Below are 26389 nucleotides of genomic sequence, written 5' to 3' on the forward strand. Positions count from 1 at the left end.
CTTTTACTCGCGGCATTCGGATGCCGGTTTTGCCGAAGGGGCGAATTTTCTTTCCCCTTGGTCCTGTTTTTTTTTGTCACCCACTGGACGCGTACAAACCCCGATGCGTGTCGTCCGTGGCTTGGGAATGTGGGTCACCGGTTTTTCCGTCTCCCAGAAACTCTTCCGTTGCAGCTGCATCTTCGCACGAAGTGGTGGTGGGAAAAAAAGGAAGCTAGAGGAGCGAGGGCAGGAGGAGGAGGAGGCCGAACGTGATCCATAAACGATCGCCCCCTTTTTTCCAGCCCCCGTCTCGCTTCCGAACGATTGTGTGGATGAACCGCTTTTCGGAGAGACGGAGCCACGGAGCCGTGAGACGGAGCTTGCGTAACGTTTTTCCCGTTGGCGTAGGTCGCGTCGCGTGTTTTTTCTTCTTCATCTTCTTCCTTCGGTTGTCAGTGATCTGCGTGGTGGCGTCCTTGCCGGGATGGGACAGATTTTCCCGCTTTTGTGCTCTGTACTGCGCTAGGTCGCGCGCGTCTGCGTGAGTTTTATTACCCCACGATTATTATTATTGATGGTGCTATTTCCTTCGTGCGGCAGTTTTTGGGTCGGGCGAGGTTTTGTGTCTGACGCCCCGAAATAGCAACTATGTGTGCATGCGTGTGTGTGTGTGTGTGCGTGTGTGTGGGTTGAGACGTTAGTTTTTGCCCCGATTTGCGCGCGCTCGATCACGACGGCTCGCGCAGGCGAAGGGTGTGATGTTGATAAATGTTCCATGTTGGGACACTTTGGCATTGTGTCCTGCATGCGGGCCAGTGTGTGGGTGCATGCTGGGTTTATCGATATCTAAAAATCACGCCACCATCGGTACCAAGCGTGCCAATTGACCATGCGTGTTGGGGGTTGATGGGAAATTTCGAGAGACCACAAATTCGATCGTCCCCGATAACACGAGCCTCGTTTGGCTGGTGTGACAATTTAGAACCGCAAACATGTGGGCTAGTTTTGCTTTTAATTGAAACGAGCCAATCGAGGGGACGCGCTTATGCTGTTTTAAACCTTCTCGGAATGGACATTTTAAAGTGTCTCTTTCGTTTAATAAATGGCTCATTAATTAGTTTAAATCATGCACTTAATGCTAGCAAAAGTGGACATTTTTAACTCAAATAACATTACGTCAGCACATTTTCCACTCGCGAGCGGATTCTCCCCTGCTTGCAATTTCAAACTCAAGCAATTTGACATCCCCCGTTCGTCGCCAGTGACGTCAGTGATTTTCCCTCGCAAAAACGAGGCATTTTCCAATCGCCAACAGGAGAATCGCATACGAATTACGAAACCATAAAAATGGACTCCTCATTGACTCGCCTGCGCGTACCGATTTTCGCTGGCGGCGTCGGGGTTGGCTGGCGGAAAAGCGCTATATACGTGGAGCGTGATAAGAAAATCCCGCATCGAAATTCGCTGCCGGACAGAGAGTTTTCCCGCACGCCTAACCGCGTGTGAGTGCGAGCGAGACAACCAGACGGACTCGTCGTGCCGTTGTTTCTCACTCGCGCACGCGCTCACAGCGAAAGAGCAACGAGGTCGATCGAGCGAGTGAGAACGAGAGTGAGTAGAGTAAAGGTGCGTGAGAGAGAGAGAGAGAGAGAACGAATGAACACCGGCTGCTAGCGAAGCGGGAGTGAGAACGAGACAGCACCACCGTGAATGTGGCAGTATGCGTGCAAACGACAAGATAGGCCCGCCTGGCGGTGTTGGTGGAGATTAATCATCAGAAAGAGACAGCTAGCAGGCACCGGGGCCGGTACGATGGCCATTTGTCTCGCTCACTCACGCCCAACCAGATAGGCAGCGTGTGCTTCGCTCGTATTTTATCTCGCATTATGCCGTTAGCTTGCGGCTGCAATCCCTCTACGGGGCTCGATCGTGAGAGCGAGAGATCGCGGCATTGGATCGAGTGCGGTGGATCATTGGGACGTATTCGCTCGCTCCATCGCGTCGATGGCGGAATCATCGCTAGGTTGGGCTTCGGTTGTCTTTATCAATGCTTGATCGCTCGCGGACCAAGACATCAGGAATCAGGATTAGGCCCGGCAGCGAATGTCGATTGCAGGTGAAAGCGACGTTTCGCTGTTGTGCTCATGTGCGCGTGGTGTTTTTTTGTGAGGAACTTTTTAGCGCGAGTTTATCGTGACGGAGTGTAATCGAACATCAAAAGGATCTAGTGTAAGCGTTCGCCACCGTTAAAACAATAAGCGATCGCGTAGTGGTGGTGGTGTGTGTGTGTTTCAAGCGTGCTCCGCAGGATCGCGGGTGTGTTTGGTTTTGGTGTTGAGAGAGAAAAAAAAAACAACAAAAGAACCCATCGAATGTTTTTCACGTAAACTGTGTGTTCGTCGAGTGGGTGCTGTGTGGAGTGTGGAGTTTTTTTTGTGGCAGTCGTTGCTAACTGCTGGCCGTCCGTCTGCAGGGTTAAGCTCTTTTCTTTACCCAGACGTCCTTGATCTCAGCAAACACGACCGTAAACAAGAAGTGCTTGTAACGAAAAAGAAAAGGCTTAAGGGTGGCTTGGTTATAGAATTCGCAACAGAACAGTTCTACCGACGGTATTGTGAACAGACCGGAAATTTGCAGAAATTATCAGAAGTTTTTAACCGGTTTTTATCGGCTGTGTTTAGTGATAGCGCATGTAAACTCGAGAGCCGTTTGTAGCGACGGTCTTTTCATCGTTACCCCGTACCGAGAACGCGTTGAAGCAGAACACCGAAAATGTTACCTGTCGATAATCAGCTCAGTGAGGTAGGAGATCGAAGTGTGCGCATTACTCATACTTGTTTTTTTTTTTCTTTCTTTTTTGGTACCTCGCCGAAGATGGCATGAGGAAAATGTAACCTTGTACAATATTTGTACCCGTGATCGCTTTTGTTAACAATTTTCTGTACACCTGTGTGTGTGTGTGTGTGTTGGTTGATCAACAATCATACTCGTCAAATGGTTATTTTTCGCCATTAAATTGTGCGCCCGTTCGAAGAACCTTATCTTCAGTTGGTTGGTCGTTGGAAGGTTCGTGCAAATGCCAATCGAATAATCGCTTACGAGAGAGGCCCGGCTTACGATCGATAGGGAAATGAGCTTCAAATCCCTAAAATAAGGGTCGCAAAGACAAAGCACAGGCGCAGACGATGTCGCCGACTCTGTCGCCGTTCGGGCCATAAATAATGGCCGTCTGGCTGCAAAGGATCGTCGCTCGAATCGTTCGATCCTTGATCCTTTTTCCCCATGGTCACTGGTAGCGGGCTCGCAATTGTTGTAATTCGAGTCTACTTTACGAGCTGTGCGTTTGCCTGCGTTTGGTTTCGGATGCGATAATTTATATTTTATTGTTTGAAGAAGCGAGCTTCCTTACATCGATTTCCCATTTTCCGTTAGTCTGGCCCATATTGCAAATGGAACACTCGACCGTTTTACATGCAACACATACAACAGTGGGCTAGAAACATCACTTTGAGACACTTTCTTTAATACTCCCAAAGGCCTATAAACCACGAGCGAGCGTCCAGGGATTAAATCGGAGTCATTAATTGCACTATAATTATTTCCAAATGTAATCTTACGGTCATTGGAATTCCCATCAGCGCCACCCCCGGTGTATGTGTGTGGTGGGAGTTTGGGAACGCGATTAGCCCTACCCCCGCGAAGTGACGCGTTTATCGTGTTGTGTTGGTACATTTTCCCAAAACTCCCTACCGACAATCCGTTATCCTGCCTCTCGATGCGTTAGGGGTTTTTTTTTCTTCTTTCTCATGTCTAAATACATCGCCCTCGAGGGGGGGCCGTCGCGAGATGGAAGAGAATCTTGAGGAAAGAAAAACACGACCAAAAAGAAAACTATCTTGCTCTCTTTTTCTGGGTGCGCTGTGTAAAGTTAATGTGACAAATCTCTTAATCCTCTTCGATCGCTTTGTCGTGTCGTTTCGCCCATGGTTTGCTCGCATAATGCGAACCTCCCTCCACCAACGGGTCGTTATGCTGTGCTCCTCCAGCTGTTCGGTTGGGTAGACTTGCCCGGTATGATGGAACAGGCGCATAAAAATAGCATCACAGCTTCATTTTCCGTACCTTTCCGCTGGTTCCGATGCTTCACCGTTCTGGAGTTTTCCCGAGGGCTCGAGCCAAAACCTTGGCACGGGTCGTTTGCGGGATGCGTTGTCCTTTTGAGGGAGAGAGAGAGAGAGAGAGAACAAAACAAAACAAAAAAAAACACAACAAGATATTACGCGCGTCCTTTCAATCTTCACCCGTGCCCTTACCCTTGGATGGTGGTTTCATTAGGGCTAGTTTTTTTTTTCTCTCTTCTACTTCGCTCCCTCGCGCTCGATTGATGTCACTCGATGAAGCGATAGGGCAGACAAAACGATTTGTGATCCTGCCCGGTGGCGTGTGCTACCTGTTTCGTTTTGGTTTTATCCGACTCGATGCCATCGAACAGGGCAAGGGGCTGGCTCGAAGGACGAAGAAAGCCACACCCGACGAAAGGCGATGATACATTACAGATTTATTAGACCCAAAGCACAATGCGGCGCGCGATAGTCGTTTATAATGGAGTTATTCTACGCCTTGAATGGTGGGATTATCGCTGGGAGGAGAAAAAGGACCGTGGGGGAGATCGGTTGGGTAAGATTTGGAGGTGTTTTGGAGGTGTCCCTCATATGTGTGTGGTGGACACAAATCACGTTGATTGTGGACAATTTATTTCACGTGTGGACGCGCACCGGTTGATGAATATGTCTCAATCGTGAGGGCGCGATGGATTTAATAATGGGTATGCGCAATACAACGGGAAAGCTTTGGTGGCAATGGATTTAATCGTTCTTTTCAGCTACTCAGAATCTTCTACGTAGGCAACGTAGCTATCGAAAAATGCAGCTATTGTGCGTTGCAACGGTGTTCCATTCCGTTCTGTTACACCTAATCGGTTTGATTAATTGCGATTGAAGGACGAGTTAAAGTTGACAAATGGGAATGGCCGTTTCAAAGGAATTTTTATTTGGAAAATAAAAAAACCAGTTTCAGATCAGCCAATGCGTCATATTGGAATTAAAGTGAATTTTTATGCAGATGCAGATTAGAGATGCTTTCAATTGCTGGAACTTTGTGAAAACAAAATGCAACGAAATGATTAAACATTCCAGCTCAATCATTTCTTGCCTTATCGCTTGTACACCCATGAAAAACTGGTGCATTATGGTGTCCTATCAGCATATCCGTCGTTTCTGGTCCCTTTTTCTTAGCTAATCTGCCTTTCCCTCGCTCAAGAACGGAGGATGGAAACATTATCTTATTTTCCCAGCTGTGAACGCCCTTCCGCCAAAAAATGCACTCCCACAACTTTGACCGATCGGTTAAGGGATCATTTTCGTTCGCCAACCCAGGAAGTGATCAATTCAGGCGTGTATTCCAAAAGGTTCGATCTCTCGACGATCTGCCACCGTGTGCCAGTCATTGAGAGAGGACGAAACCATCTTCACGACACACCCGGCCATATACCCAGCCGAGAGATCAAGATGTTCACCATCGATCTTGCCAGAGCTCCTGCTGTGCTCGCACTCTTGGGCCCTTTCTTGGCCCTGCGCAGCCCTCTCTATCTCTCGTTCTGCTGCTGCCCGTCGTTACATGTTTCTGTTGTTGCATTTGGCGTTTCGAGTCGAAGAAAAGGAAGTCACAATTAGTCTTCTAGCTTCGCAACCACCGTACAACCCCGCGTGAGAGGGTGCAAGAGTGGGACGTGGTTTTGTCAATGAATTCAGGCAAACGGGACACGAAATGATATGCACTCACTCCTGCGCCATCATGTTCGTGCAAGGATGTGGCGATGCAAACGAACTGCAAGCCCGACCCGTCCTCTGGTAAGGATTATCACCGTTATCCTTGGCATCTTTTTTCTCGTGCTATCTGTTTCGAATGTCCTTCATTGAGGGCAACACAATCCTCCCGAGAGTTGGGTGTAAGATACAGATGAGGGTGGAAAAAAAGATCAATAAGAACGGTAGCGTGCAGGAAGAGTGTCTCGGGTGTGCTGCAGGAAGGACTGCAACGGGATCAGCGTCGAATTTTTATTGCCTCGAAACGATTCGTCGCCCAATCGCGAGACATAACCCTCAGGGCGGGCTTCAGGTTTCGTTCGGTCGCCAGCAAATCCTGCCCGGGTAGACACATATCCTGCCCGCCAAGGACAATCCTTAACAGCCGGGTGGGATGGGTATTGCTGTCTGGAACGTGTACTCAACGTCGCATTAAATCGGGGCGTCTCTGGAAGCGAACTTCTTGCGAGACACAAGAAACGGGTACGGGTACCCCGGGTTTGCTAACTTCTGGTCAAAGTAAAGGACGCCCAGTGAGACACACATTGTTGTACCGAGAGAACGAGAGGCTTATGGTTAAATGTGCATAAATTAAATTGGAAACAAAGCCCGGGTTGGTAACGAACACCCGAGGACTCGGAAACATGAAAAGAAGATCTGAAATATGGCTGTAAATGCAAAATGATTCGTTGGCTTTGGTTCGCCCAGAGATAAATGTTTCATTTTGTACCGCTATTGTTTGCCCTCTGTCTTGTATCTTCAATCGCATCCTTCACTGTTGTCTCAACTAAGCCTTACGACAGGAAGAGTTTGCAAACGATACACCATGTATTTTACGCAGCATGCGGTGCAAAATGTCGACTATAAAACATTGACTACTCACTTATTTACCAACAAACTAGCGCTGGTGATTAATTTACCCTGTTAATCACACACCCGTTTCCATTTACAACCACGTTGACGATCACCACCATCATCGGCAAATAGCAAAAAAAATGAATAAATCAAATGCACCCCTCTTAGCTTCTGCAGCTCGCAACAAAGTATTGCTTCGATTCGATCTCTGGGTCGCGTTTGTGACTGCAAAATGATCTGTTTTCCCTTTCGACCCGCGACATTCCCGTTTTTTATGGACTGTTTAAAATCGCATTTATTAGCAAATTATGTCGATCTCCCCCCGACCGTTGTCGCTGGGGGATGCTGTCGATCGCAGTATTATCGCTTTCGAGCGGATTTTCAATTCCGACACATCGGATCGAAAGAAAAAAAAAACAAAATGCAATAAAACTTCCTACGGTCTCTCCTCGACCCACGCGGCAGGTCTCTTCTCTTCGCTTCGCCGGTAGCTGATTTAGGTCTCCGGCACATTTTACGGCTCACTTTTAGCATTTAGAGAATGTTAGCTCTATCCCCTTGTCGCAGTCGGAGCGGTCTGGTGGAAGATCCACAGCTTCAGGTTAGCAAGGGCTGATTTTGTGTTTCGATTGTTTTGTTGCCGCTTTTGCTGCTTACCTTTGGTCGCGCCGCGGTGTGCGTGCGTCGGTCTCTTTGCACCTGTCGGCGAGACGAGACGCATCCCTGGCTGGTTCCGGGGCTAATAAAACATTGTTGATTAAATTTCGCATTACAATGTTGTTGTCTCGAAGGCGGGGTAGGTACTACCGATCGAATGGATGGAAACCGAACCGGGAAGCGCGGAGTTCGATAGGTCGACGACGGCGCCCAGGTGATGTGTGGACGTTGGTTTTTAACGATTAATAATTCAAAAATTACCACAGTGCACTCGCGAGCCACGGCTTGGCTGCCATTTTGCGTGCATAAATACGCTCTGGACGCCGTGTTTCGAGTCTGGTGCGCTTAGAGGTGTTGTTTTTTGCTCTCACAAGGGCCACAAGGACACCCCTTTTCCGTGCACGGATCTCGCAGCTGAATCGATTGGTGATGGCGGGGCCAACATTGTCTAGTGGCGCATAATTTGCCTCGCGGGTTTATGATGCGATTCGCTGCTGCAGTTGTGACCTCGTTGTGTGTGTGTTGGGCTTCCTACAGCCGTGCCGAATCGTGAAACTATAGATTGGTAACACAAATGCGCCTCCCCGAAGGCGGGCACGCCCGTAAATTATTCGATCCCATTTTTATTGACCGTAAAAGATGGCTAATTATGATTAAATAAATTTTGTCTGCTTGGGTGATGGTGTGATCGTCTGGCAGGGAGCTTAGACGGCTTACCAAGGTCACACGAGAGGCTCGAAGTCGAGAATTATGTCTCATTCAAGGCACAGGGTCTGAGCGAACGGATTTGTAAAGGCTTTGCTTAATTAGTCGAGACGATTGGTGGATGTGCAGGACCACAAAAACTATGCAAAATTCGTATAAACGTCTGTTAGTCGATCGTTTTTTGAGTCCATTTATGGTGGTTTTTTAAGATTTAAAAATATCTGAATATCTGTCGCATTTAAGCTCAGTGTTGTTTTATCAATTGTTCTTCTCCTAATTAACGCTTTTCGGCTGTCTTATTGTCGTCATTCCACACCCATCTCTCGCATGTTTTAATCCTTGTTTAATTATGACATAATAACGACACACTTTTCACCATCGTTAATCGACACGCAGTTTGATAAACCCATCCCTTTATCCGTTGCCTTTGTTCACGCGAACACAGATGCGTAACCCAAAAACGGACCAAAATACCACCACAAGGTGTGTGTTCCGGAGGTACTCGAAACCCCAGCCGGAAAAGCGCCACACCGCGTGGAAAGTACTGCCAAAAATTCCACCGCCAGCACCACATGCTGCCCCGTTGGTGATGAGTTTTATTATGCGACCTGCCGTGAGACGGTGGTTTTCAGCTCCTTCTGTGTTATTGTTGCCTCGCTCGTCCTGTGTGCGCTTCGAACCAGTGTTTCGGTATTTCCCGTGGTCTAGATTATGTTGTCGCCGCTTTGTTCCCCTGGGGTGTCCTTTCTTCTACCCGCACGACCTTTCGGCGGAACGTAAGGACCTCGTGGCTACAAAACACCCAGGGTAAAACCCAGGTGTGTGTGTGTGTGTGCGCTTCGTCGCCCTAATCGAATGGTCCATTATTATTACACACTTCCAGGTTGGAGTCTCGCACGCACCCGTCCACCATTGTGTCGGCAATTGTGTCCTGGCATTAGGTGAAGAAGAAAAAAAACCAAGAACCACGGCGAGAAATACCTGTCCCACACGGGCACAGGCAAGGATCTAACCGGTCGCACAGGAAGAATCCTTACAGCCTTTTTTTTTTCTTCCCCTTCAAACTCGAACCATCGCCTGCATGAAGAATCTGTTTTGACTTGTTGCACGTGTCGATTCGGTTGGCTTTAGATGGAGAGCCCTCTCTTTTACACCGGGCGGGTGTGTGTGTGTATGCGCATCTTGTTACCGCTAAGGGGTGTGCAATATCCTTGCGCTCTCGATGATGAAGCCCCCGATGCCGACAAGGCTATTGTTGTTAAAAAGTGAGATAAATCGATGAGGGTCGCTGAAGGAAAAAATAAAACACCCGTCGGATGCGGTTCACGCGCTGCCGGAAAATATGCTCGTTCCCTGGGGAGAACCTCGTTGAGGTTTGTTAGGGGGAAAATTCGATGATTCCGTCGATTCGATTTGTTTTCCCACACACACACACACACGCGCGCGCGCGATCTTCGACTTTTTTTTCTGCCTGAAAGTGTGCTTTTTTAATGCCCCGTGAACAACCACCACCCTACATGGGGCGATCAGGAGCCCTTGATGGGTTTGAATTTTATGGCCAGCTTGGGGGTCGCTACCCACAACCCACTCGCGGGTGTCGATGGCTCCCTGCGGTGTGGTTGGCTTTTGCCACCGGAGAAGAACCGCTCTCGACAAGAGGGAGCCATTCTAGCCGGTTTGCTAAAAAGATCTCTCCCACTCCCGGGCGTAATAAGCCCCAGGTATTAGCTGCGGATCTCGGTCTGGGAAACATTTTCTACCTGTTAAAGAAGCGAGAACGCTCGTTCTCGAGCACCACAGGCGCAGACAAAATCAATTTCATCGGGTATTAATTTGACGAGGCTTGTTTTACTATTATATTCTCCAAGACGAACCCGCGCCCATCTCGTTACGATCTCGATTTCGATGCGCCTGGTTATTGTTGTTAATCGGCTCGCGGGGTTTGCGACCTGCGCCTGGCTGGCGATAAAAATTGTTCCGACAGATCGAAACAATAATCGCAGGAACATCCGGAGGCGCGCGCGCGCGCGTTCACGTTGTGAAATCGAGCCTTCCGCAGCATTAGAAAGGGAGCATTAGAATCGAGCACGCCCAACGGAGAGAGGACCCCTGTTGGGGGGGCATAATTGTCGATCTGCCGTTGCGTTAGGATGAGCGCATCAATTGGTAATGGTTTGGGAGAGCCCACCCTCTGGGATTCGCTCCCACCGATCGTAGATCGACCATTTTTTTTTTTTCGAGATGCCCGGAAAAAGTAAAGGAAAGGCAACCGCGACTCGATTTGCGATGGTTTGAGAAGCGGCCAAAGATTCAATTGCGAAGGTAAACCTGCGGCACGGAAGGTTGATTCGAGTTGGTCCCTTTTTCGGCTGACCAGCGCCTGGTAATTGATATCTATCCATTACGACGGAAGAGGCTCGTTTGGGGTGAGCACCGTTTTTGGACGAGGAGATTTTCATTCATTGGTTTTTTTCCTGTGTGTACTCGTCGTTTCTTTCACGGGGTCAATTTGTTTAATGCTCCTTCAGCACCGATTGTGGCGCCCATTCCGTGAGAAGCGAAAGGGGATCGTATTTTTGGGTGTGTGTAAGTCAGTTCTTCTTTTTTTTATTTGAACTGCTAGGAAGAGCACACAAGAGTGGGAACCAAATTGTAATAATATTCGTTTAAAATATCGTTGTTTCTATGTTGGCGCTTTGTGTGATTGAAATTTCTATCCTCATATGTTCGCTCGAGTCGTGAAGAGCTCGCCTTTTTTATTCCTTTCGCTTGCCAGTCCATCAAAACATGGACACCGTTCAGTCCATCGACGCGCTACAAACCTCATCGGAAACGACGATTCCCTTCTCAAATTAAACCCTTCACGACGCGGATATGGTCCACCGAACGAGTGGCATGGGTTGGGAGAGGCGAGGGAAAAATGTTATTAATAATTGTAATAAGACATTTTATATCCAAACGTCAAAACACAACCACGACGAACGGAACACACCACATCGGTTGATGAAGCAGCGCATGATCGAGAGGCATTAAAAAAACCGGCAAAACCGAATGCGCCGGACGACCGCAGGACGATCGGGAGGGGGGAGGGCGGTAATGCGTCCTGAGGGGCTGGGTGAAAGATTTTATAAGATTCATTTATCATTATGATGATTTTTTGTGTTTTTGCGCTCCACGGCGCGCGCGGCATGAGTGCGTGAGTTGTGGATAGCGTAGAGCGAGAAAGCGCGCGTCTGTAGAGTTAGAGAGAGCGAGAGAGAGAGAGAAAGCATTACTCTGCCGGTGTTGCTGGTTGTTGGTCTGCGATGCTTACGCTGGTAAACCTTGTTCCACAACAAACGGGTCAGAGATATGGCACCGTTGGGGCAACACTTACGCGCGCGGGCTCGAGTTGGAGTGGGCGGGATTGGTAAGGTTTTTTTATTTTATTGAAGGACTCTTTTTCCTCGGCTCTTTAAAAATAAAACAAAACGAAGGGGGAGAAGAAAAAAAAAACGTACGTACGTACCTTCCAGCCGCGACCGATCGGTCAGGTGCCTGTTGAGAACCTTTTCAGGTGGTTGGAAATAGCGTAGTAAATGTCAGCAGTGCTGTGGTGTTCGATCATCTAGCATTGGGATCGGGCGAGGATCTTGCGGATCGATCTCACGGGCGCTGATTTTAATGAAGGGGCATTGTTTTTTTTGTCTCCCTTCTTCCGTGCGCCTTTTTCTACAATTCCCCATTCATTGGTAGGAAACGAGTGGAAATAAATGTTTATTCTGCGCAGCATAATTTGCGCTGTGATTCATCGCGTTGGTTTGTTGCGTTTAACAGCAAAGCAAATACAGGAACTTTTGGTTGATGAAATCAAGATGATAAAAGGTCATTTGTTGAAGCGTATTTTGCGTCTTTCAAATGCACATTTGATATAAATGTAAATTACCGTCCCGTAAGCGACTTTGAAGTCCGAAGGATACACCCAACTTCTGACCGATCGGTGAGGTTAATTAATCGTGCAAGATAAAGAAAAAAAGGAAAAGTTAAGCCACTTGCCTCATAAACCACCACTTGGAAGGCGTTGTCCGTCGATTGAACCACTGGAATGAAACGAAACCGACATGAGCGTACTGGAATGATTAAGAACTCGTACACTCTCGGACCGAAGCATCGGTTGTGGAGCTTAAGAGCGGGTTCGTCGTCTGTTTTATGTCGGGCGGTGTAAATTTATATATTTTTTTCCCTAGCATTTTATTCTCGCGTTTTCATTCGTTGATGAAATCCAGCCCACCACACCGCAGCTCGCTGCAATGTGCAGCTTGTGGGGCTTGGATTTTGATTAATTGTAGAATAATTACAGAGAATGAAATGGTGCGTAGTCTCCCGCCGGCCCTTCGACTCCGTGGAGGTGCTACACAAAACGAAATGAAGGGCATCGAGGCGGCATGTGGACCGGTAACTCACCGAAGCGCCACAGAACGCGAGAGCTGGCAAGAATTTTGATTACAGTATGACGCGCGCGCTCGCACTTGGACGAAAAGGAGGGAATACGAGCGCAAGGAAAAGGGCTTCGGTGTAATTAAGGACATCGATCAGCGTGTCCGCGCATGGACAAACCCTCTCCCAGCGACCGTGGCGTCGTCCTTCGATAGAACGGGGCGATATATTAATCACGAAAACGAAGCAAAAAAAGAGAGAGAGAGAGAGAACTCGATGGGGAGGAAATTCACAACTTCAAAGGTTGTCTAGGGCTCGCGCAAAAGGGCGGACATGATGGACACGCAGCGCATAAAGTTCATTTGCTCGCGGAAAGAGCTCGCGTGCCTGTTTGGGGTGTTTTTATTTCCCACGGCCAGCGCTTCGTTGGAGGCTTTGGCGAACCTCGCCAAGCGAGCGGCGGGAGTGGGTCTTAATTTGCAATTTTGATTGCGAGTGGTGCGTCCGTGGCCCTTGAGGCGCGCCCCCACATCGATCGGGCCAAGACTCTAGCTTCCCAATTCGAGGGCCATCATCTAAGACAATGTTTTGGGGGCCAATCGAGTGGACCCTGCTCAAGCGTTCGATTGCAATCGGCGTCGATTTATGGGCATCAACCCATCCAGCGATAGGCTGCGAGATCATCATCCAGGGGTTGGTTTCGCGCGTGGCCACATCTTTGAGCTGTTTATCTAGAAGCACACGCCCCATCCTTCAAGGGCCGGATGAAGTAACGGACCGTTCGTCCTACTCCAACTTTAGCTAGCTCCCGAAGGTAGCCTATTCACCTCTTGAGTGCAGGCTCACGGCTCGCGTACGATTTCGATCGGCTTTATAGGCTCCGATAAATTAATCTCCCAGTCTTTGAAGTACGCATGTTCTTGTGTGGGGTGTACTCGAGACGCCGCCCTAAAAGTTGGAGCCAAAACACAAAAAGAAAACGCCAACTCACGGTCAGGGAGCACGCGCGTAGGCCGCGCAAACGCTGATCTTTCGCCCGATCATGCCCGATCTTGACGTAGGCCAATCGAGTGGTTGAACGCACGTCCCTAAGGAGAGACGATATCCCGTTCGAAGCTGCCGAATTCGGAAGGGCTGTTTGGTGTTTTTTGTAGGGTGCGATATAAAAACCATCCTTCTGAAGGTGGGCATCAATTCGGGAAGGCGATTCTCGCGATGGCGGCGTATAATTTCAAGTGATCATCTCTCGAGACGCACCTCGAGCATGAGCATAACCACCGTGTGCAGCATGATCCTGGACATACTTTTCCGGGCACTTCGATCGTTTTCTCGTCTCTCGGCGCTCGGTGTTCTAGACGACCGGATGGGCGCGTGGATCGTTCGAGTGTCAAGTGGGTGCTTCTTGGGGTGTTGAACGAAGATGCAGAAACGGGGACCACTGGGAGACGGGATGCATAGCGCTTTTCGTCAGGTTGTTAGCGACTTACGGGTTTTGGGTGGCGTTTTTCCGCCCATGCATCGGTGTGGAGAGCTCGTTTATGAATGAACAGCTGGCTTTGGGGGATGCTGACGAGACCGAATTTTGAGGCGTGCAGGAAGTTTAACGCTTTCTCGAGTGTCTTGAAAAGGGCCTGTAAATGCTGGGAATGATTTGGAATAAAGATCCCGTTATGGAACCCAGGAGCTTTTAAATTTAGGGCAAAATGCCACTGAATGCGCGATAATCCGTTGCATGTTGCTTAAGTTTGTTGAGCTATTTTTACTCACGAAAGGAAAGTGTTTTTTAAAGCTAAATGTCATCAATTAAATGCGGTAAAACGTGGGGTTTTTGGTATGCTACCTTGCATCATGCCGCAAACGATAATTTTCCAATCAAATCAAACAAGCCACCCGATGGTGATGAGCGTGATGGATAAATTTCAAAACGATAGCTTCCCAAAACGATCCAAAAATCGCACTAATTTGGCTTCATTCATGCCACTCGTTCATTCGTTCGCCTGAGAACGGCTTCTCAGCCAGCCTCGTGGCTCAGAAGTGACGAGGCAACGACTAGACGTGGGCTCTCAAACCTAAGCTTCAGTTTCCCATCAACCGAACCGCGGGGAAGGTAGCAGCGATCGAAGGAAACGAAGCAGCTCCAGGCGCATTGGCACATTCGCACGGAAGGGTTAATCAAGGCTGCTTCCAATTGGAGCTCGGATGTTTTCCCGCACGAATGCCTGCCGCCCTGACGGTGCATATATCCGGGGGAAAAACTTCTTCCTGCGCCCCATTCCAAAGCAGCGGTGCTGCGAGCGAGAAAGCAGAACTGCAGATAATCGCACAGTCAGCGTCGTCCCCCTCGGTTGCTCTCACGACGTCCAGTCAAGATATCCGGCTGTGTGATCACGTCCACTAGAAAAATAAACCCGTCGCCGCTTGTCGTCTGTACGCAAGCGAGATAGAGAGGGCGCGAAAAAGCACAAGAAAATGGAAATAGACAGGGCTTCAAAAGAGAGATGGTGGTCAAAAGAGAGGTGGTGAAGGGCTGATCCGACACCTCGCGTCGCACGTCGCCATCGCGTCCTGCCTTGCGTTGTCATTTCATTGACGATAGGCACGGCGAAGTTTCCACTTCCCACTTGGCTTCCAGATAATGAACATAATAGGCGAACCATAATCATAATAATTTGCTTACTGAAATACACATTAATTATGGTCGTGAGAATATCCTATAAATTACGATAAAAGGGTGGCGTGCAAGAAGAAGAAAAAGGGCACAGACGCGAACAGATTCGAGCAGTTAATTGAATAAACATCGGTTCAGGGACCGTGGGGAACCCGATTGACTCCTTCGTTGTCCCGGCGCTAGGACGAGCGGGTTTAGGATCGCCTTTTTCCCCCCTCCTGTCTTATTTCTTTCCTTTTGGTTGAGTTTTTTTTCCCGACTCAATTTTCCACCTCACACACACACACGCGGGATTAGACGGCGATCAAAAGGGTGCGCTTCCCTCCGAAAGGTGGCGTGATGTTGAAACGAATGTTGCTGATCGGATCGACAATGGATGAGGCGCGCTTCTAGGGCTAAAGGATCGCCTCATCAAATCGGGATTAACGCCGGGAATCTCCCTCCCGCTGGGAGAAATCAAGCCGACATTGTTTTGCCAACAACACGTTCGAGTGTGGTTGGTTGGATTAGCCGAGAAAAGGGATGCGGTTGCTTTTGGTTTAAATTATTCGTCATAATTTACGCCGCAACATTGCTTCACACCTCACATGCGCTCGCCGATGAAATGAAATTGATGAATCTTCATTACGCCACGGTAATCCGTTAATCCTCCCGAGTAATAATATTACTCGGTAAATGGTGGAAAAAGTTTACAACAACACCCGGGAAACGGTTCGAGTTCCCCTTTAATCCCCGATGCGGCGGAAAAAGGACGAAAAATACCCGCAAGCTGATTCCGAGGGCTTTGCCACGCTCATCAGCGGCCGTTGATTGCGCTCGCCTTTCCAGTCGATGGGTGAATTGATTGGTCCAACATGGCCCCACTCTACGTCCGGTCGTGGTGTCCTTCGTCTGTTCCGCTCGAACGATTCTGTAAATCCTCCCATGTGGGTCGTGTGGGAATTCAGCTAGCCGAGAAGCTGAAAGGAGCCCACTGACGACCCATGTGTGTGTGTGTGTGCGCTCGTTTATCCTTGATGGAGAAAATTAAATCTCCTTCCTTTTGAGAGGAGAAAGGATCAAAAGCATACCCCACGATGGGAGCCTTTAAGCTCGTTCGGAACGTGTTGTAAAACACGGGCCCAGCTTGACACTAATAAAACCATCAGGCGGCGACCACCAAAGGCAAACAACACCCGTGTGTCCTGTATTGGGCGGCCGCGTTGGGTAGGATTACGAAATTTTAAACAAAAAAAGCGAAACCCAAACTCATCTTCGCGGTGGTAGACTGAGCGCAAGGCCACGAAGATCGCGATCACGATCCCGGAATGATGAAGCAATTTTTACGACTGTAAAATTACTGACCGAACATCCTCCTGAGCGATGGATCGGAACGGCTCCCCTATCAACGGTGTGTGTTGTCCTTTGGTTGAGCCGTTTATGGTTTTCGGGAATAAAAACAAAAAAAAAAAACGTTTACATCCACCGACGAATGCAGCGGGTTTCAACCTTGGGGCGGATTATGCGCTTCTGCCGGTGACCTACGAGCGGGCGTGTGAGCATAAAATTGTTGAATTTATTCCTTTCGGCGTTCCAAGAACACGGGGGCTCAGCGTTGCATTATTTGCGTGGTGTCTGGTGCTTGATCCTGCGATACACGACCCTTTTTCGTGCTAACGAAGGCTCGAGCAAGTGCAGCAACATTTTTTCATCCGCTCGCGACTCATCAGAACGTCCTTTTTTCGCCGTCGTCGCTGTCGAAACATTGTGGTGGGCTCTCAAATGGCAATGGGCAGAGGGATTAAGCAAATTTTCACATTGAGATTGAGGTTGTGCGAAAAGTGTATCATCGCGGGATGCATTCGGGAGGCATTCAATTAATTTTACTGCCCTTCGGTGGAACCAATCATCAAATGTGTTGCTATCGACACCGGCACGAGTATTTCGTGCGCGAGTTAAGCCGATTGCAAAATGTAAACCGGTGTCGTAAAAGCGGGCACACCCTGCCAGAGCACGTAAACAACATTTTAAGCAGTCGGGACGTTATGGGACAATTTAGCCGATGCATAATCAGTTTATGATTATTTAGGCAACGCTTTCTTATCGGCAGGAAGAACATTTGGTTATTATCTTTAGTTGTGCGTAATTAATTGACAAAAGGCTTTTAAGAGGTGTATTTTAATGATTGTTTTATGTTTTCTTTTCATTTTAGGTAAGCAATAACCATTTGGGTATGGAAATTAGAATTTTGTACAATTTACATCGGAGCTGTGAGTAAAGTATACGAAAGTGAAATTTTTTAAAGGTTTATGTTGCAAATTTATAATGCTAGGACATACCATTTAGCGTCAGCAATGTTGGTGTCCGGTATTTTAAAGAGAATATGGTTACATTTTTATGCTTAACTCTATCACGTCATGCTCACATGAACAATCTCACGGGTCTTTTCCCATTTTGATTTGATGCAAAAATTAATAAGCCACCATGAGGCCGTTTAGCTGCAAGAAAAGAGGAACGAAAGGACTAGACGGCGTCCATGCAAGCAAAGACTGGTGCTTTTACAATGCACGCACGATGCCATGCTTGCGAAGACAAGACGCTTGTTCGTCTTACGGCTCGTGACGATGGCTACGATGGAAGAGCCAACGATGAAAGTAAAGCAATAAATTTATTAAACATTTTATACGCGCAACCACGGCCGGCAACAGCCGCCGATACGAGTGAGAGGCGTGTCAAATTCAAATCAATCTATGTTTGAACATTTATATCCGTCCGGGCCCGCGCAGGGATACGGTTCAAATTGTTCACTTTTTTGTTGTTTTTGTTGCTTCATACATTTACTTCGGCCTCTCCGCGTTTACTGCGCCGCTGTTGGTACGTTCAGCTGCCGCAAAATCGTGTTTAGCGGAAGGAACACGATACCGATGATGGGAAGGAAGCCTCGTAAAAACCTCTTGGTTTCAGTGCTGGGTTGGTAAAAGAATTTCAGCTGGCCGTGCCGTGGCTACTTCTGCCGCCGAGAGCGGAGTTTCTTTTGTTTATGAGTGAAGAATTGCGAATGATGTATCGGTTGTGTAGGGCATGCATGATTTCATCGAGGGCACAACTCGATGCTTCGATGTTGGGCACGGTGCTCGAAGGAAGAAACGTGCAACCGTTATTTAATTAGTTTTCGTTGCTCATTTGGCACGATATTCTTGACCACTGTCTGAAGCATTTTGATTGATAAAAGTATACAATGCTCAAGCGGTAAAATTGTACTGAATGAATTTATACGTTTTTCCAATCTTGAGCCTCTGGCTTTTAAGACACTTAAGAGTATAGACGGCTCCAAAAGTAGCACTTTTAAACAATGATTACTTTGGATCAAACGGAAGCAGATCAAGACTGATCGATAAATCATTACAGTTTTGAATAGAGCTATCCTAGACAAAGCTCCACGACAATCAAAATGAGTGGCACAATTTAACGCCACATTCAGGCTGCAAACAACCCCCTAAACGTTGATGGAAAACAGTATTAGACCCGATACAACCGACACCAGAGGGGACGTAATTTATGAACGCATCTTCGTCCAACAAATCGCGACGTCCGGTCGAGAATGGAGCCCCAATTAGTGTCCTGTCCAGTCGCGATACAGACACCAGAGAACGCCTTCCCATCTCCGTTATTAATTGCATTTAGCGGAGTAATTTTACAATTAAAATCAGCACCCCCCAGCAGCACCACGTCCACACGGTCGTGTCCCCATCGCGTTGCATGTTCCCCGTAATTGCCGATGCAATTTGGCGCACTTATTCCATAAACGATATCACCCCACCAAGTCGCAAGTCGTCCGCAATCATCGCACACGTCCATCGCATCCCACGGCGATCTTCGCGAATCAACGATCGATGGCTCGTTCCGCGTGTAGTTGATTTGTTTCCACCCTCCCTTTCGGTCGCGCGCCTTCCATCCCCGGTTGCCCATTTTGCCTATTCGTGGAGCGATGATTGATTGCGTATATTATTCCACTACACGATCTCCAGCCGGGTCACTTTCAGGTCGCTGCCAGCGAGCAGCGAACCCGAAAGGGTGCTTCTGCTGCTGAGAGGCTGCTGCCGCCGCTGCTGAACCACCGTCGATCGCCGCTCTAAAACGATCCCCACCGAAGATGAGCATAATAATGGCGCGCTTTGATGATAATCGTTAGAGAAGAAAAATTGACCCAAGTATCTTTCTATTTTATTCCCCGTTTCTTCCGAGACTAGGGGGGAGATCGCAGTCCGGCCATCGTTGGCGGATCGTTTAATTGGGTGGAAAAGTTTTCCCTTCAACCCGTCATCCCTGATGCGGTGGGGGGTTAGGTTTTCTTTGTGTGAGTGCTTCATGCACTCGCAGCAACCCTTAAAACACGGGAACGAAACGGCGTGAAGCGTACGCGATTGATGTACGCAGCGTAAATGATCTCGTTATAGGCATTAAAATCATAAATAGTATTAATACAAATTAATTTTTCGTGCTGCGGAAACACAACCCCGCCGGTAACGACCTGGCGATCTCTCGATCTAGCGCTCCTCGCCGTAGATCGTTTGGGGCGATCGAAAATTAAATGATTGATTATTTTTCCGTGCCCCTTTTGGCAGGCGCGCCATTAGAAGGGCCCGAGCCCCGGTCTCTGGCGTCCGTCACGGAACGCTTCTAATTGACGATGAAAATAGTGATTTGATCTAGTTAATGATGCGCTACGATCTACGGCGGTGATGCCTTTTGCGATTTCCTGCGAGCACGTGTGGGGTTGCGATCATGCGCGCCGCCTTCGTTGAGAAGGGGATGTTTTTTTTTCTGGAGATTTTTCTTAAAGTCTCCCCTCGAACAATACACACGCGCCCGAGAGGAGACACAGGGTTTGCTCGGAGTGTGCGGCACCAACGGGTCAGACGAGCATCTCTGACAAGAACAACTACCGTTAGCTCTCACCATCAGGTTCCAAATATATCCACCAGACTCCCCAAAACGGCCGCGTTTTCAATGCACGAAGATGCGACGACATCATTCGGAGGTGCTAAAAACCGAGGCGCATCCTCTTTCCGCCCTGAGATGCACACACATGTGTGTGGGTCTTTGGTGCCGTCTTTTACTCGTACGATTTCGTTCAAGATATCCATCAATCAAACCCCCAACATGGCTTCTTGTGGTCCGGCAAAAAGAGGACCGTTCGTTGGCGTTTGGAATGTGGCTCAACAATCGTGCGTGTGCGGGGTTCGCGTGGTGTTCGATGACAAATGGTAACGATCCTTCCTGCCGCGATTTGGCGCCGCGATGGCGTGTATGGTTCCGGTGGGCAACAGAAGGTAATCGATTTCCATTACATGTCGTACGGAATTGTTGTACCCGTTGTCGAGCAGGAAGTGGCGTTTTGACTGTTTGATCGCATAATTGAGACGCTCGCGTTTGTTGTATAAGCATTAGCAGCAGCTCAATGATTGGATGTCTCTGAAAATTCATCATCGTTCTATTTAACTGAGGTATATGTCCAATGTAATAAAACCAATCTACGTACTATCGGTATAAAATCGTACAATTGCTTGATTATTTGAACAATTATCTTTAATTCCTGGTGTGCATTATGCTTTTCAATGAATTAAAATCCGTGAAATAACATCTTTTTAACGCAAAACTGCAAAACTCATCTTATTAACGGCTCTCTTAATGCAGTTTGGAATCATTTACAAGCAATCAGACAACTTTATGGTATAGTGTTGCGCAATGATTGGTCGTTGAGCATTCCTTTCGACAGATATTACACTTCATCTAACAGCGCACTTCAATATCCTATTTAACGATAATCACGCAATCGTACATCCGGGGGACGCAAGTATCAATCATGCCCGGAGTTTCCACTGACTCTTAAACGGCTCTTTGCGGCTCACATCCGTCTAATCATCTCACGGGCACAGGTTTCCAACCAAACGCTCATGCTTATGCCGGAAACGCCACACAAAACACGACACCTCTGCGAGGGAACAATCGAAAGCATTGTCGTAAAAAAAATGAAAGTGTTAAAAATTATGTGCTTTTGCGGTTTTTTTTTAATGTCATTTTATTTTCCAAACCCTTCGTTCGGATGACGGTGCCGTTTGATAAAGCGAACCCGCGCCTAAGCCCACGTACAAGTAGGTCATCGTCGTCGGCCCATTTGGCAATGGCAACTCGCGGTGGAGATGTTACTTTTCAGCGTGGCTCATATGCATACGAGCCAGCAGCAGGGCTTGCCTACCTTCGACTATCGATTTGAATGTGGCCCATTCAAAGCGAGCTGGCTGGACTGAGGGGAAAAACGTTCAGACGCGTTTCTCACGGCACATCCCAGACGGGTGGCTTAAAACCGCGAAAATTACTCATTACACCTCGAGGGCAACCCGGTTTTGCAAAATGTCGCCCGCGCACTGTTTTACGATGTGAAAATTCGGCCTGCGGTTAGACTCAATGTATGATGTGAGTGGTACGGGCAATGGAGGTCTGTTAGCGAAGGAGTTCGCTTCTGCCTTCGCTGAAAACTCTATTGTTTCTAGACGGGAAAGTTTTATGATTTCTTGCGACATTTAGATTGAAGGCGGGCTCCATTTTCAACTACGGAATCGTGATTTATTGTCCCTGTACCCTGGTCTCTTAATTGCTCTCCATTGAGCTGTTGCAACACCAAATGGCACGTTATAAAAAATTATCAAAATGTCAACAGCAAAAATCCCTTTCTAAGCCATCGAGTACCGTTTGCTTTCGCTGCTTTAAAACAGGCACCTGAAAATTTGGCTTTTGCTACCTCAAATCCCTATCCCTGATATATCGATCGTTTGTCCTTGCGATTCTCTCCAGTTTGCTCGATCTATCCAACCGAACGAGCCCCGTCAGCTGTCAGCTACTCGAATTACAGCTGTCAGTGACGTTGTGTCAGGACGACGACGTCAGCCGTCCCGGGGTGTTACGACAGGGTTGTTTGCATTTTTGCATTAACATGCACCCGTTGAAAATCATCCCGGACAGCGCAACCGCCACCAAACACATATGTACATGAAAGTCGTATGCAAAGCATGTAAAATTGCTTGCACGATTTTTTTTTGTTCGCCCCGTACCACTTCACATTGCAATTATTCTCCTTAGAGTTTCGTTTTCTCCACTGAATTCATCACATCACTCTGCTCGTTCGGCTATCGTTCGGTCGATCGTTTGTTTTTGCTTTTATCAGGGCAGAAAATGGGTGCACTTTTTTCGGCTGCAAAGCTCGTGGTGAAGATAAAGCCAATATATTGCCCCAAGGGCGTGGTAGCACCAGGCTTTTGTCGACGTTTGCTCAACGGAAGCCACGAAGTTGGCACTTGGCAGCCGATAAACATTCGCAGTGTTCACGTTCTCTCTGCTGTTCAAGACGCCCGGTCATGGGTTTTCCACCGCTCAGGTGCAAATAATTCCCCTTTTTGACAGGAACGACACGAAAATGTACCACCATGGGGCCCGCAAATCCATTATACGGGTGCAAATTTTGGGCTCGCCTAACGCGTGCACACGATCATCGATCCACTGTCGATCATGTGGAGCGATTTTGGGGGCAATCATGCGCTTAGAAACGGGCTCGCGTGACGACGATCCATCCAGCTGAAGGATTTTGAATGCAACTTCGTTGCCTAATCTTGCGGATCTTGATGTTTTGCGTCCGATTACTCTCCGATGAAGGATCTGCAGGAAAGCGAGATTTCGTTCGCATCAGAAAAGTGCTTCGAATCACGTGACCTAATCGAGTTGATTGGGTGTTCATGGAAGAGCAGCTTTATACGTGCGAGAGTGGAGTTTTAGCAGCGTTTTGGTGACACATTTCCGGGCAGCTTTTGCAAAATTAAGAGATCGAACGTCCGTTATGCCCTTTTTACTAAAAGATGTATTATTACATTGTAGTATATTTATCCTACAATTTGGACGAGTGCATTTCCTGCATACTCTCACTTCATCGTTTACCGTCCATTTACATCTGCGTCGATTACATCGATGTCGAAGCCATGTGTAATTGTACCACTTCTCGGTTGTGTTACAATTAGTAGCACCATTCTTAACGGCTCTCGTCTCGGGTTTTCTCTTACCCTGAGCCAGTGCGGGTTAGTTCAATTTCCCTGTCCTTTTTCCCTTCAAATGGCACCTTCTGCCTATTCGCGCACCAGCAAGCGGAAGTGTGTGTGTTTTTCTGTGGAGCCATTTCGGGCGCGCTGGCGTAACGGTTCCGACACGATGACCTTCATTTTCACACGCAATCGACGCAATTGGCATCATTGAGCGAGGAGGTGAAACGCGCGCAGAAACAAAAACCGGTGGCAAAGTGAAGTTCCATTTGCCGATGCACCCGGTGACCGTGGAAACTGCACCGATGCATAATGGCACCACCGACACCGCTTTGGCTAGCCTTACGCGGTGACAATTAACGGCAAAGACTCGCTTCCTTCGCTTCTCAGCTTCTCCGTTATTCCGGGCACACTGCGAACGAGTTGATTTGGTTCGATTAGTGGGGCTGGGGGTAAGAAAATGGACCACCAATCCCGTTTCCGGTGCACCTGAACGAGCCTCGGTTGGCTTATGTAAAAGCCGTTGAGCGAGAGCTTATGAAAATGGAGCGGATTGCCTGCAAGTTACCTTTTTTTTATTTCCCAAACTCTCCATCGAACCAGTAAAGCTTTCAAAGAGCTCCTTTAAATCCACTCTTTATTGCGTTCTTTTGCTAGTTGCATTAGTAGTTATGGCAAACCACCCTCCAAGCGTATAGTGCCATTGTCTGGCACATAATTACGAGCCACCCACCGTGTGTGAAGTAGAAAAACTGCAGCAAAAAAAAACCCTTCCAGTCGTCCAATCGCTAAAGAGAGAGAAATAAAAACTTACCGACGCACCGAGCTTCAGTTAGGCTGCAATTGAACCTCCAACTAGCTCACCCCACCGAGTTCTTGGAGGGGTAAATAAAAACAAAACAAAACAAAAAAAAGAGTGCGAAAAGAACCGAAGCTTTGTGCTATTGCTCGTATACGCTAATAAAAATAATTTCAAGTAGCACGCAATCAATTTAAATAAGTTTAATGCTGATGCCAATTGTAATTAATGTTGATACGTTTGTACGCGCGTGCACGCATACAGCGCTACCGGAGGTCTCTTTCCTTATCTCTTTCCACTGGTAGCAATTTTCTAGTGAAACGAAGAAACAAAAAAGAGCAGCGCTTTCTCAAACCTTCAAGGCACTCTTCTAGCTTACAATTGCAACGAAGAATCCACCTCGAATGCGTAGAAACAATTAAGTATGTTATTGAACTGGGCTTTCTGCGCCCAGGTCGATGAATCACGATACACAATTATGTTTCTCTCGCTCTCTCTCTCTCTCTCACTCTATTGCTTTGTTCTGTGGCGCATTTCCTCTACCTGCCGGCTCGATCCGAAAGCCATTCGATTGGCGATAGCCTGTAATGGGCGTTCAGGAGTGCATCGGTGCATCGGTGCATTGTTGCACCGTCCCGGACACCGACCTCGACCGTGGGCATTAGGCAAATGGTGTGCCGCCGTTGCGAGTCAAATTGATTTTGACTCTTAAATTATGAACTAATTACTCGCGCACCGGACATCACGATAAGCGCGCCAACATTTCAAAAACACCAACCAACACGCTCTGGAAATCGCTGCCAGCTTTTTTTTTGTTTGGGCGCGTGTTTGCGCACACTCACATTGCCACATTTTTACCTAACATTTTTTTGCTTCTTTTTCTTGCTTCTCCTTCGCAGCTGTACGAAATCAACGATGACCCGAAGCGGAAGGAATTTCTGGACGATCTGTTCCTGTTCATGCAAAAGCGAGGTAAGTGCCAGGGTCGAATTTTCCTTATCGTTTTCCCCTCAACGTGTGCGAATGACAAGCCAGGTCGTCGCTTGATGCTGACTCATATCGGCACCATCGAAATGGATTCTCGGAGTCCCTGGCTTCCGAGAAAACGGACGTGGGCTCTGGAATTCCACCGCTATAATCGGGCGATAATTGAAATTGTATCATTTCCGCACCGTACGGACGCATAAACGCTCGCATTCAGCTCAGCTCAGGCCAACATTGTACCTTTGAATTAGGGAAGTTTATAAGGCTTCTATAAGGCAACGTTTTTTTTGGGCTGTATTTATATCCCTCGCCTGGGAGTTCCATTAATCATTCCGTGAGTGACGGAAACACTGGCAGCAATTATTCCTGTTATTAAATTCATTCCCCCTTTCACGGTGCTTCTTTTTTGCTGTCAATTATGTACACCATGATCGGTTGGCTTTTTTTTATTCCTCCTTCAGCGAGTTATTTTATTGTACGTATTTTGCACGTTACGCTTTTCACAAACTTCTCGCCCTCCACGAGATGCTATTGCGGCACACCGGCTTCATCTGGAATAGTTTACACAAATAAGGGCGGCCAGTGGGTTGGTTGAAAATTTCAACTAAACCGAATTAATTGGTGGCATTAATGTGTGCGCGAACCCCGTGATTTATCGGGCCGTAAAATGTAGTTTGCATTTCACTTTTGCCACGCCATTGTGTGTGCCTTCGCTTCGTTTACGATCGTGGAAAAAGCGGTCCTTGGGAAAGCATCTCCATGCTGCATGCTGGAAATAGCAAGCGAGAGTGTGCACCAGAGTGCAATTGTAAATCGCACTCACAGATTAGTAAACTTTCATTGAGAGTTTAGTGCGCGGGGGTCATAAGAGTGCAATTTCTTCATCGTTCTGCTGCTGCTGTTGCTGCTGCTTGTGTTGGTGCTACTGCTTGCACAGTCGTAAGGAGTTGGCCTCATTTTATTGGCGCCCATCGTACCGTTTCATTCATCGCGTTCGCAGCAATCCTGCAGAAGGGCCTGGGAGAAATGAATTGCGCAACCTTAAATTTAATACTTAACGATCCCGCACGGTCTGAAGCCGCCCTTGCGGTGCAAGTGCACGGCAGTTCTCGCAAACGAGAGCATCCCAGAGCCGGGTGCATCGTGCACAAAAACGATGCAACTCCGGCCGGTGTAGAATTACATTCATAAAATCCAGCCCAGCCCAGCCGCATGGTTTGCTTGAGTTTTCTGCGCGATCATTTTATGAATGACGCAGTCCGAATTGGCGCCGCCGCGCGTGTTTCGCGCGAGATGGGAAGGCAAAAGGCGTACGCTCACGATTTTAATGTGAGCCAGGTTTTAATGTCGCGCACATCATCGACACGGATCGCGGGTTTTTCCGTTGGGTAAA

At 47.9% G+C, this 26389-nt stretch overlaps 1 protein-coding gene across 1 annotated transcript in view; it reads left to right on the top strand.

The window, feature by feature from the left end:
- Nucleotides 1-26389, top strand: part of LOC128724459 (protein dead ringer) — an 89867-nt gene that overhangs the window by 32800 nt on the left and 30678 nt on the right. Inside the window, exon 5 of the mRNA XM_053818183.1 lies at nucleotides 24912-24984. Coding sequence (XP_053674158.1) covers nucleotides 24912-24984 — 73 coding nt within the window. The remainder of the gene's footprint in view (nucleotides 1-24911; nucleotides 24985-26389) is intronic.

The sequence above is a fragment of the Anopheles nili genome, chromosome 3 (genome assembly GCF_943737925.1).
Source record: "Anopheles nili chromosome 3, idAnoNiliSN_F5_01, whole genome shotgun sequence".
NCBI classification, from domain to species: Eukaryota; Metazoa; Arthropoda; class Insecta; order Diptera; family Culicidae; genus Anopheles; species Anopheles nili.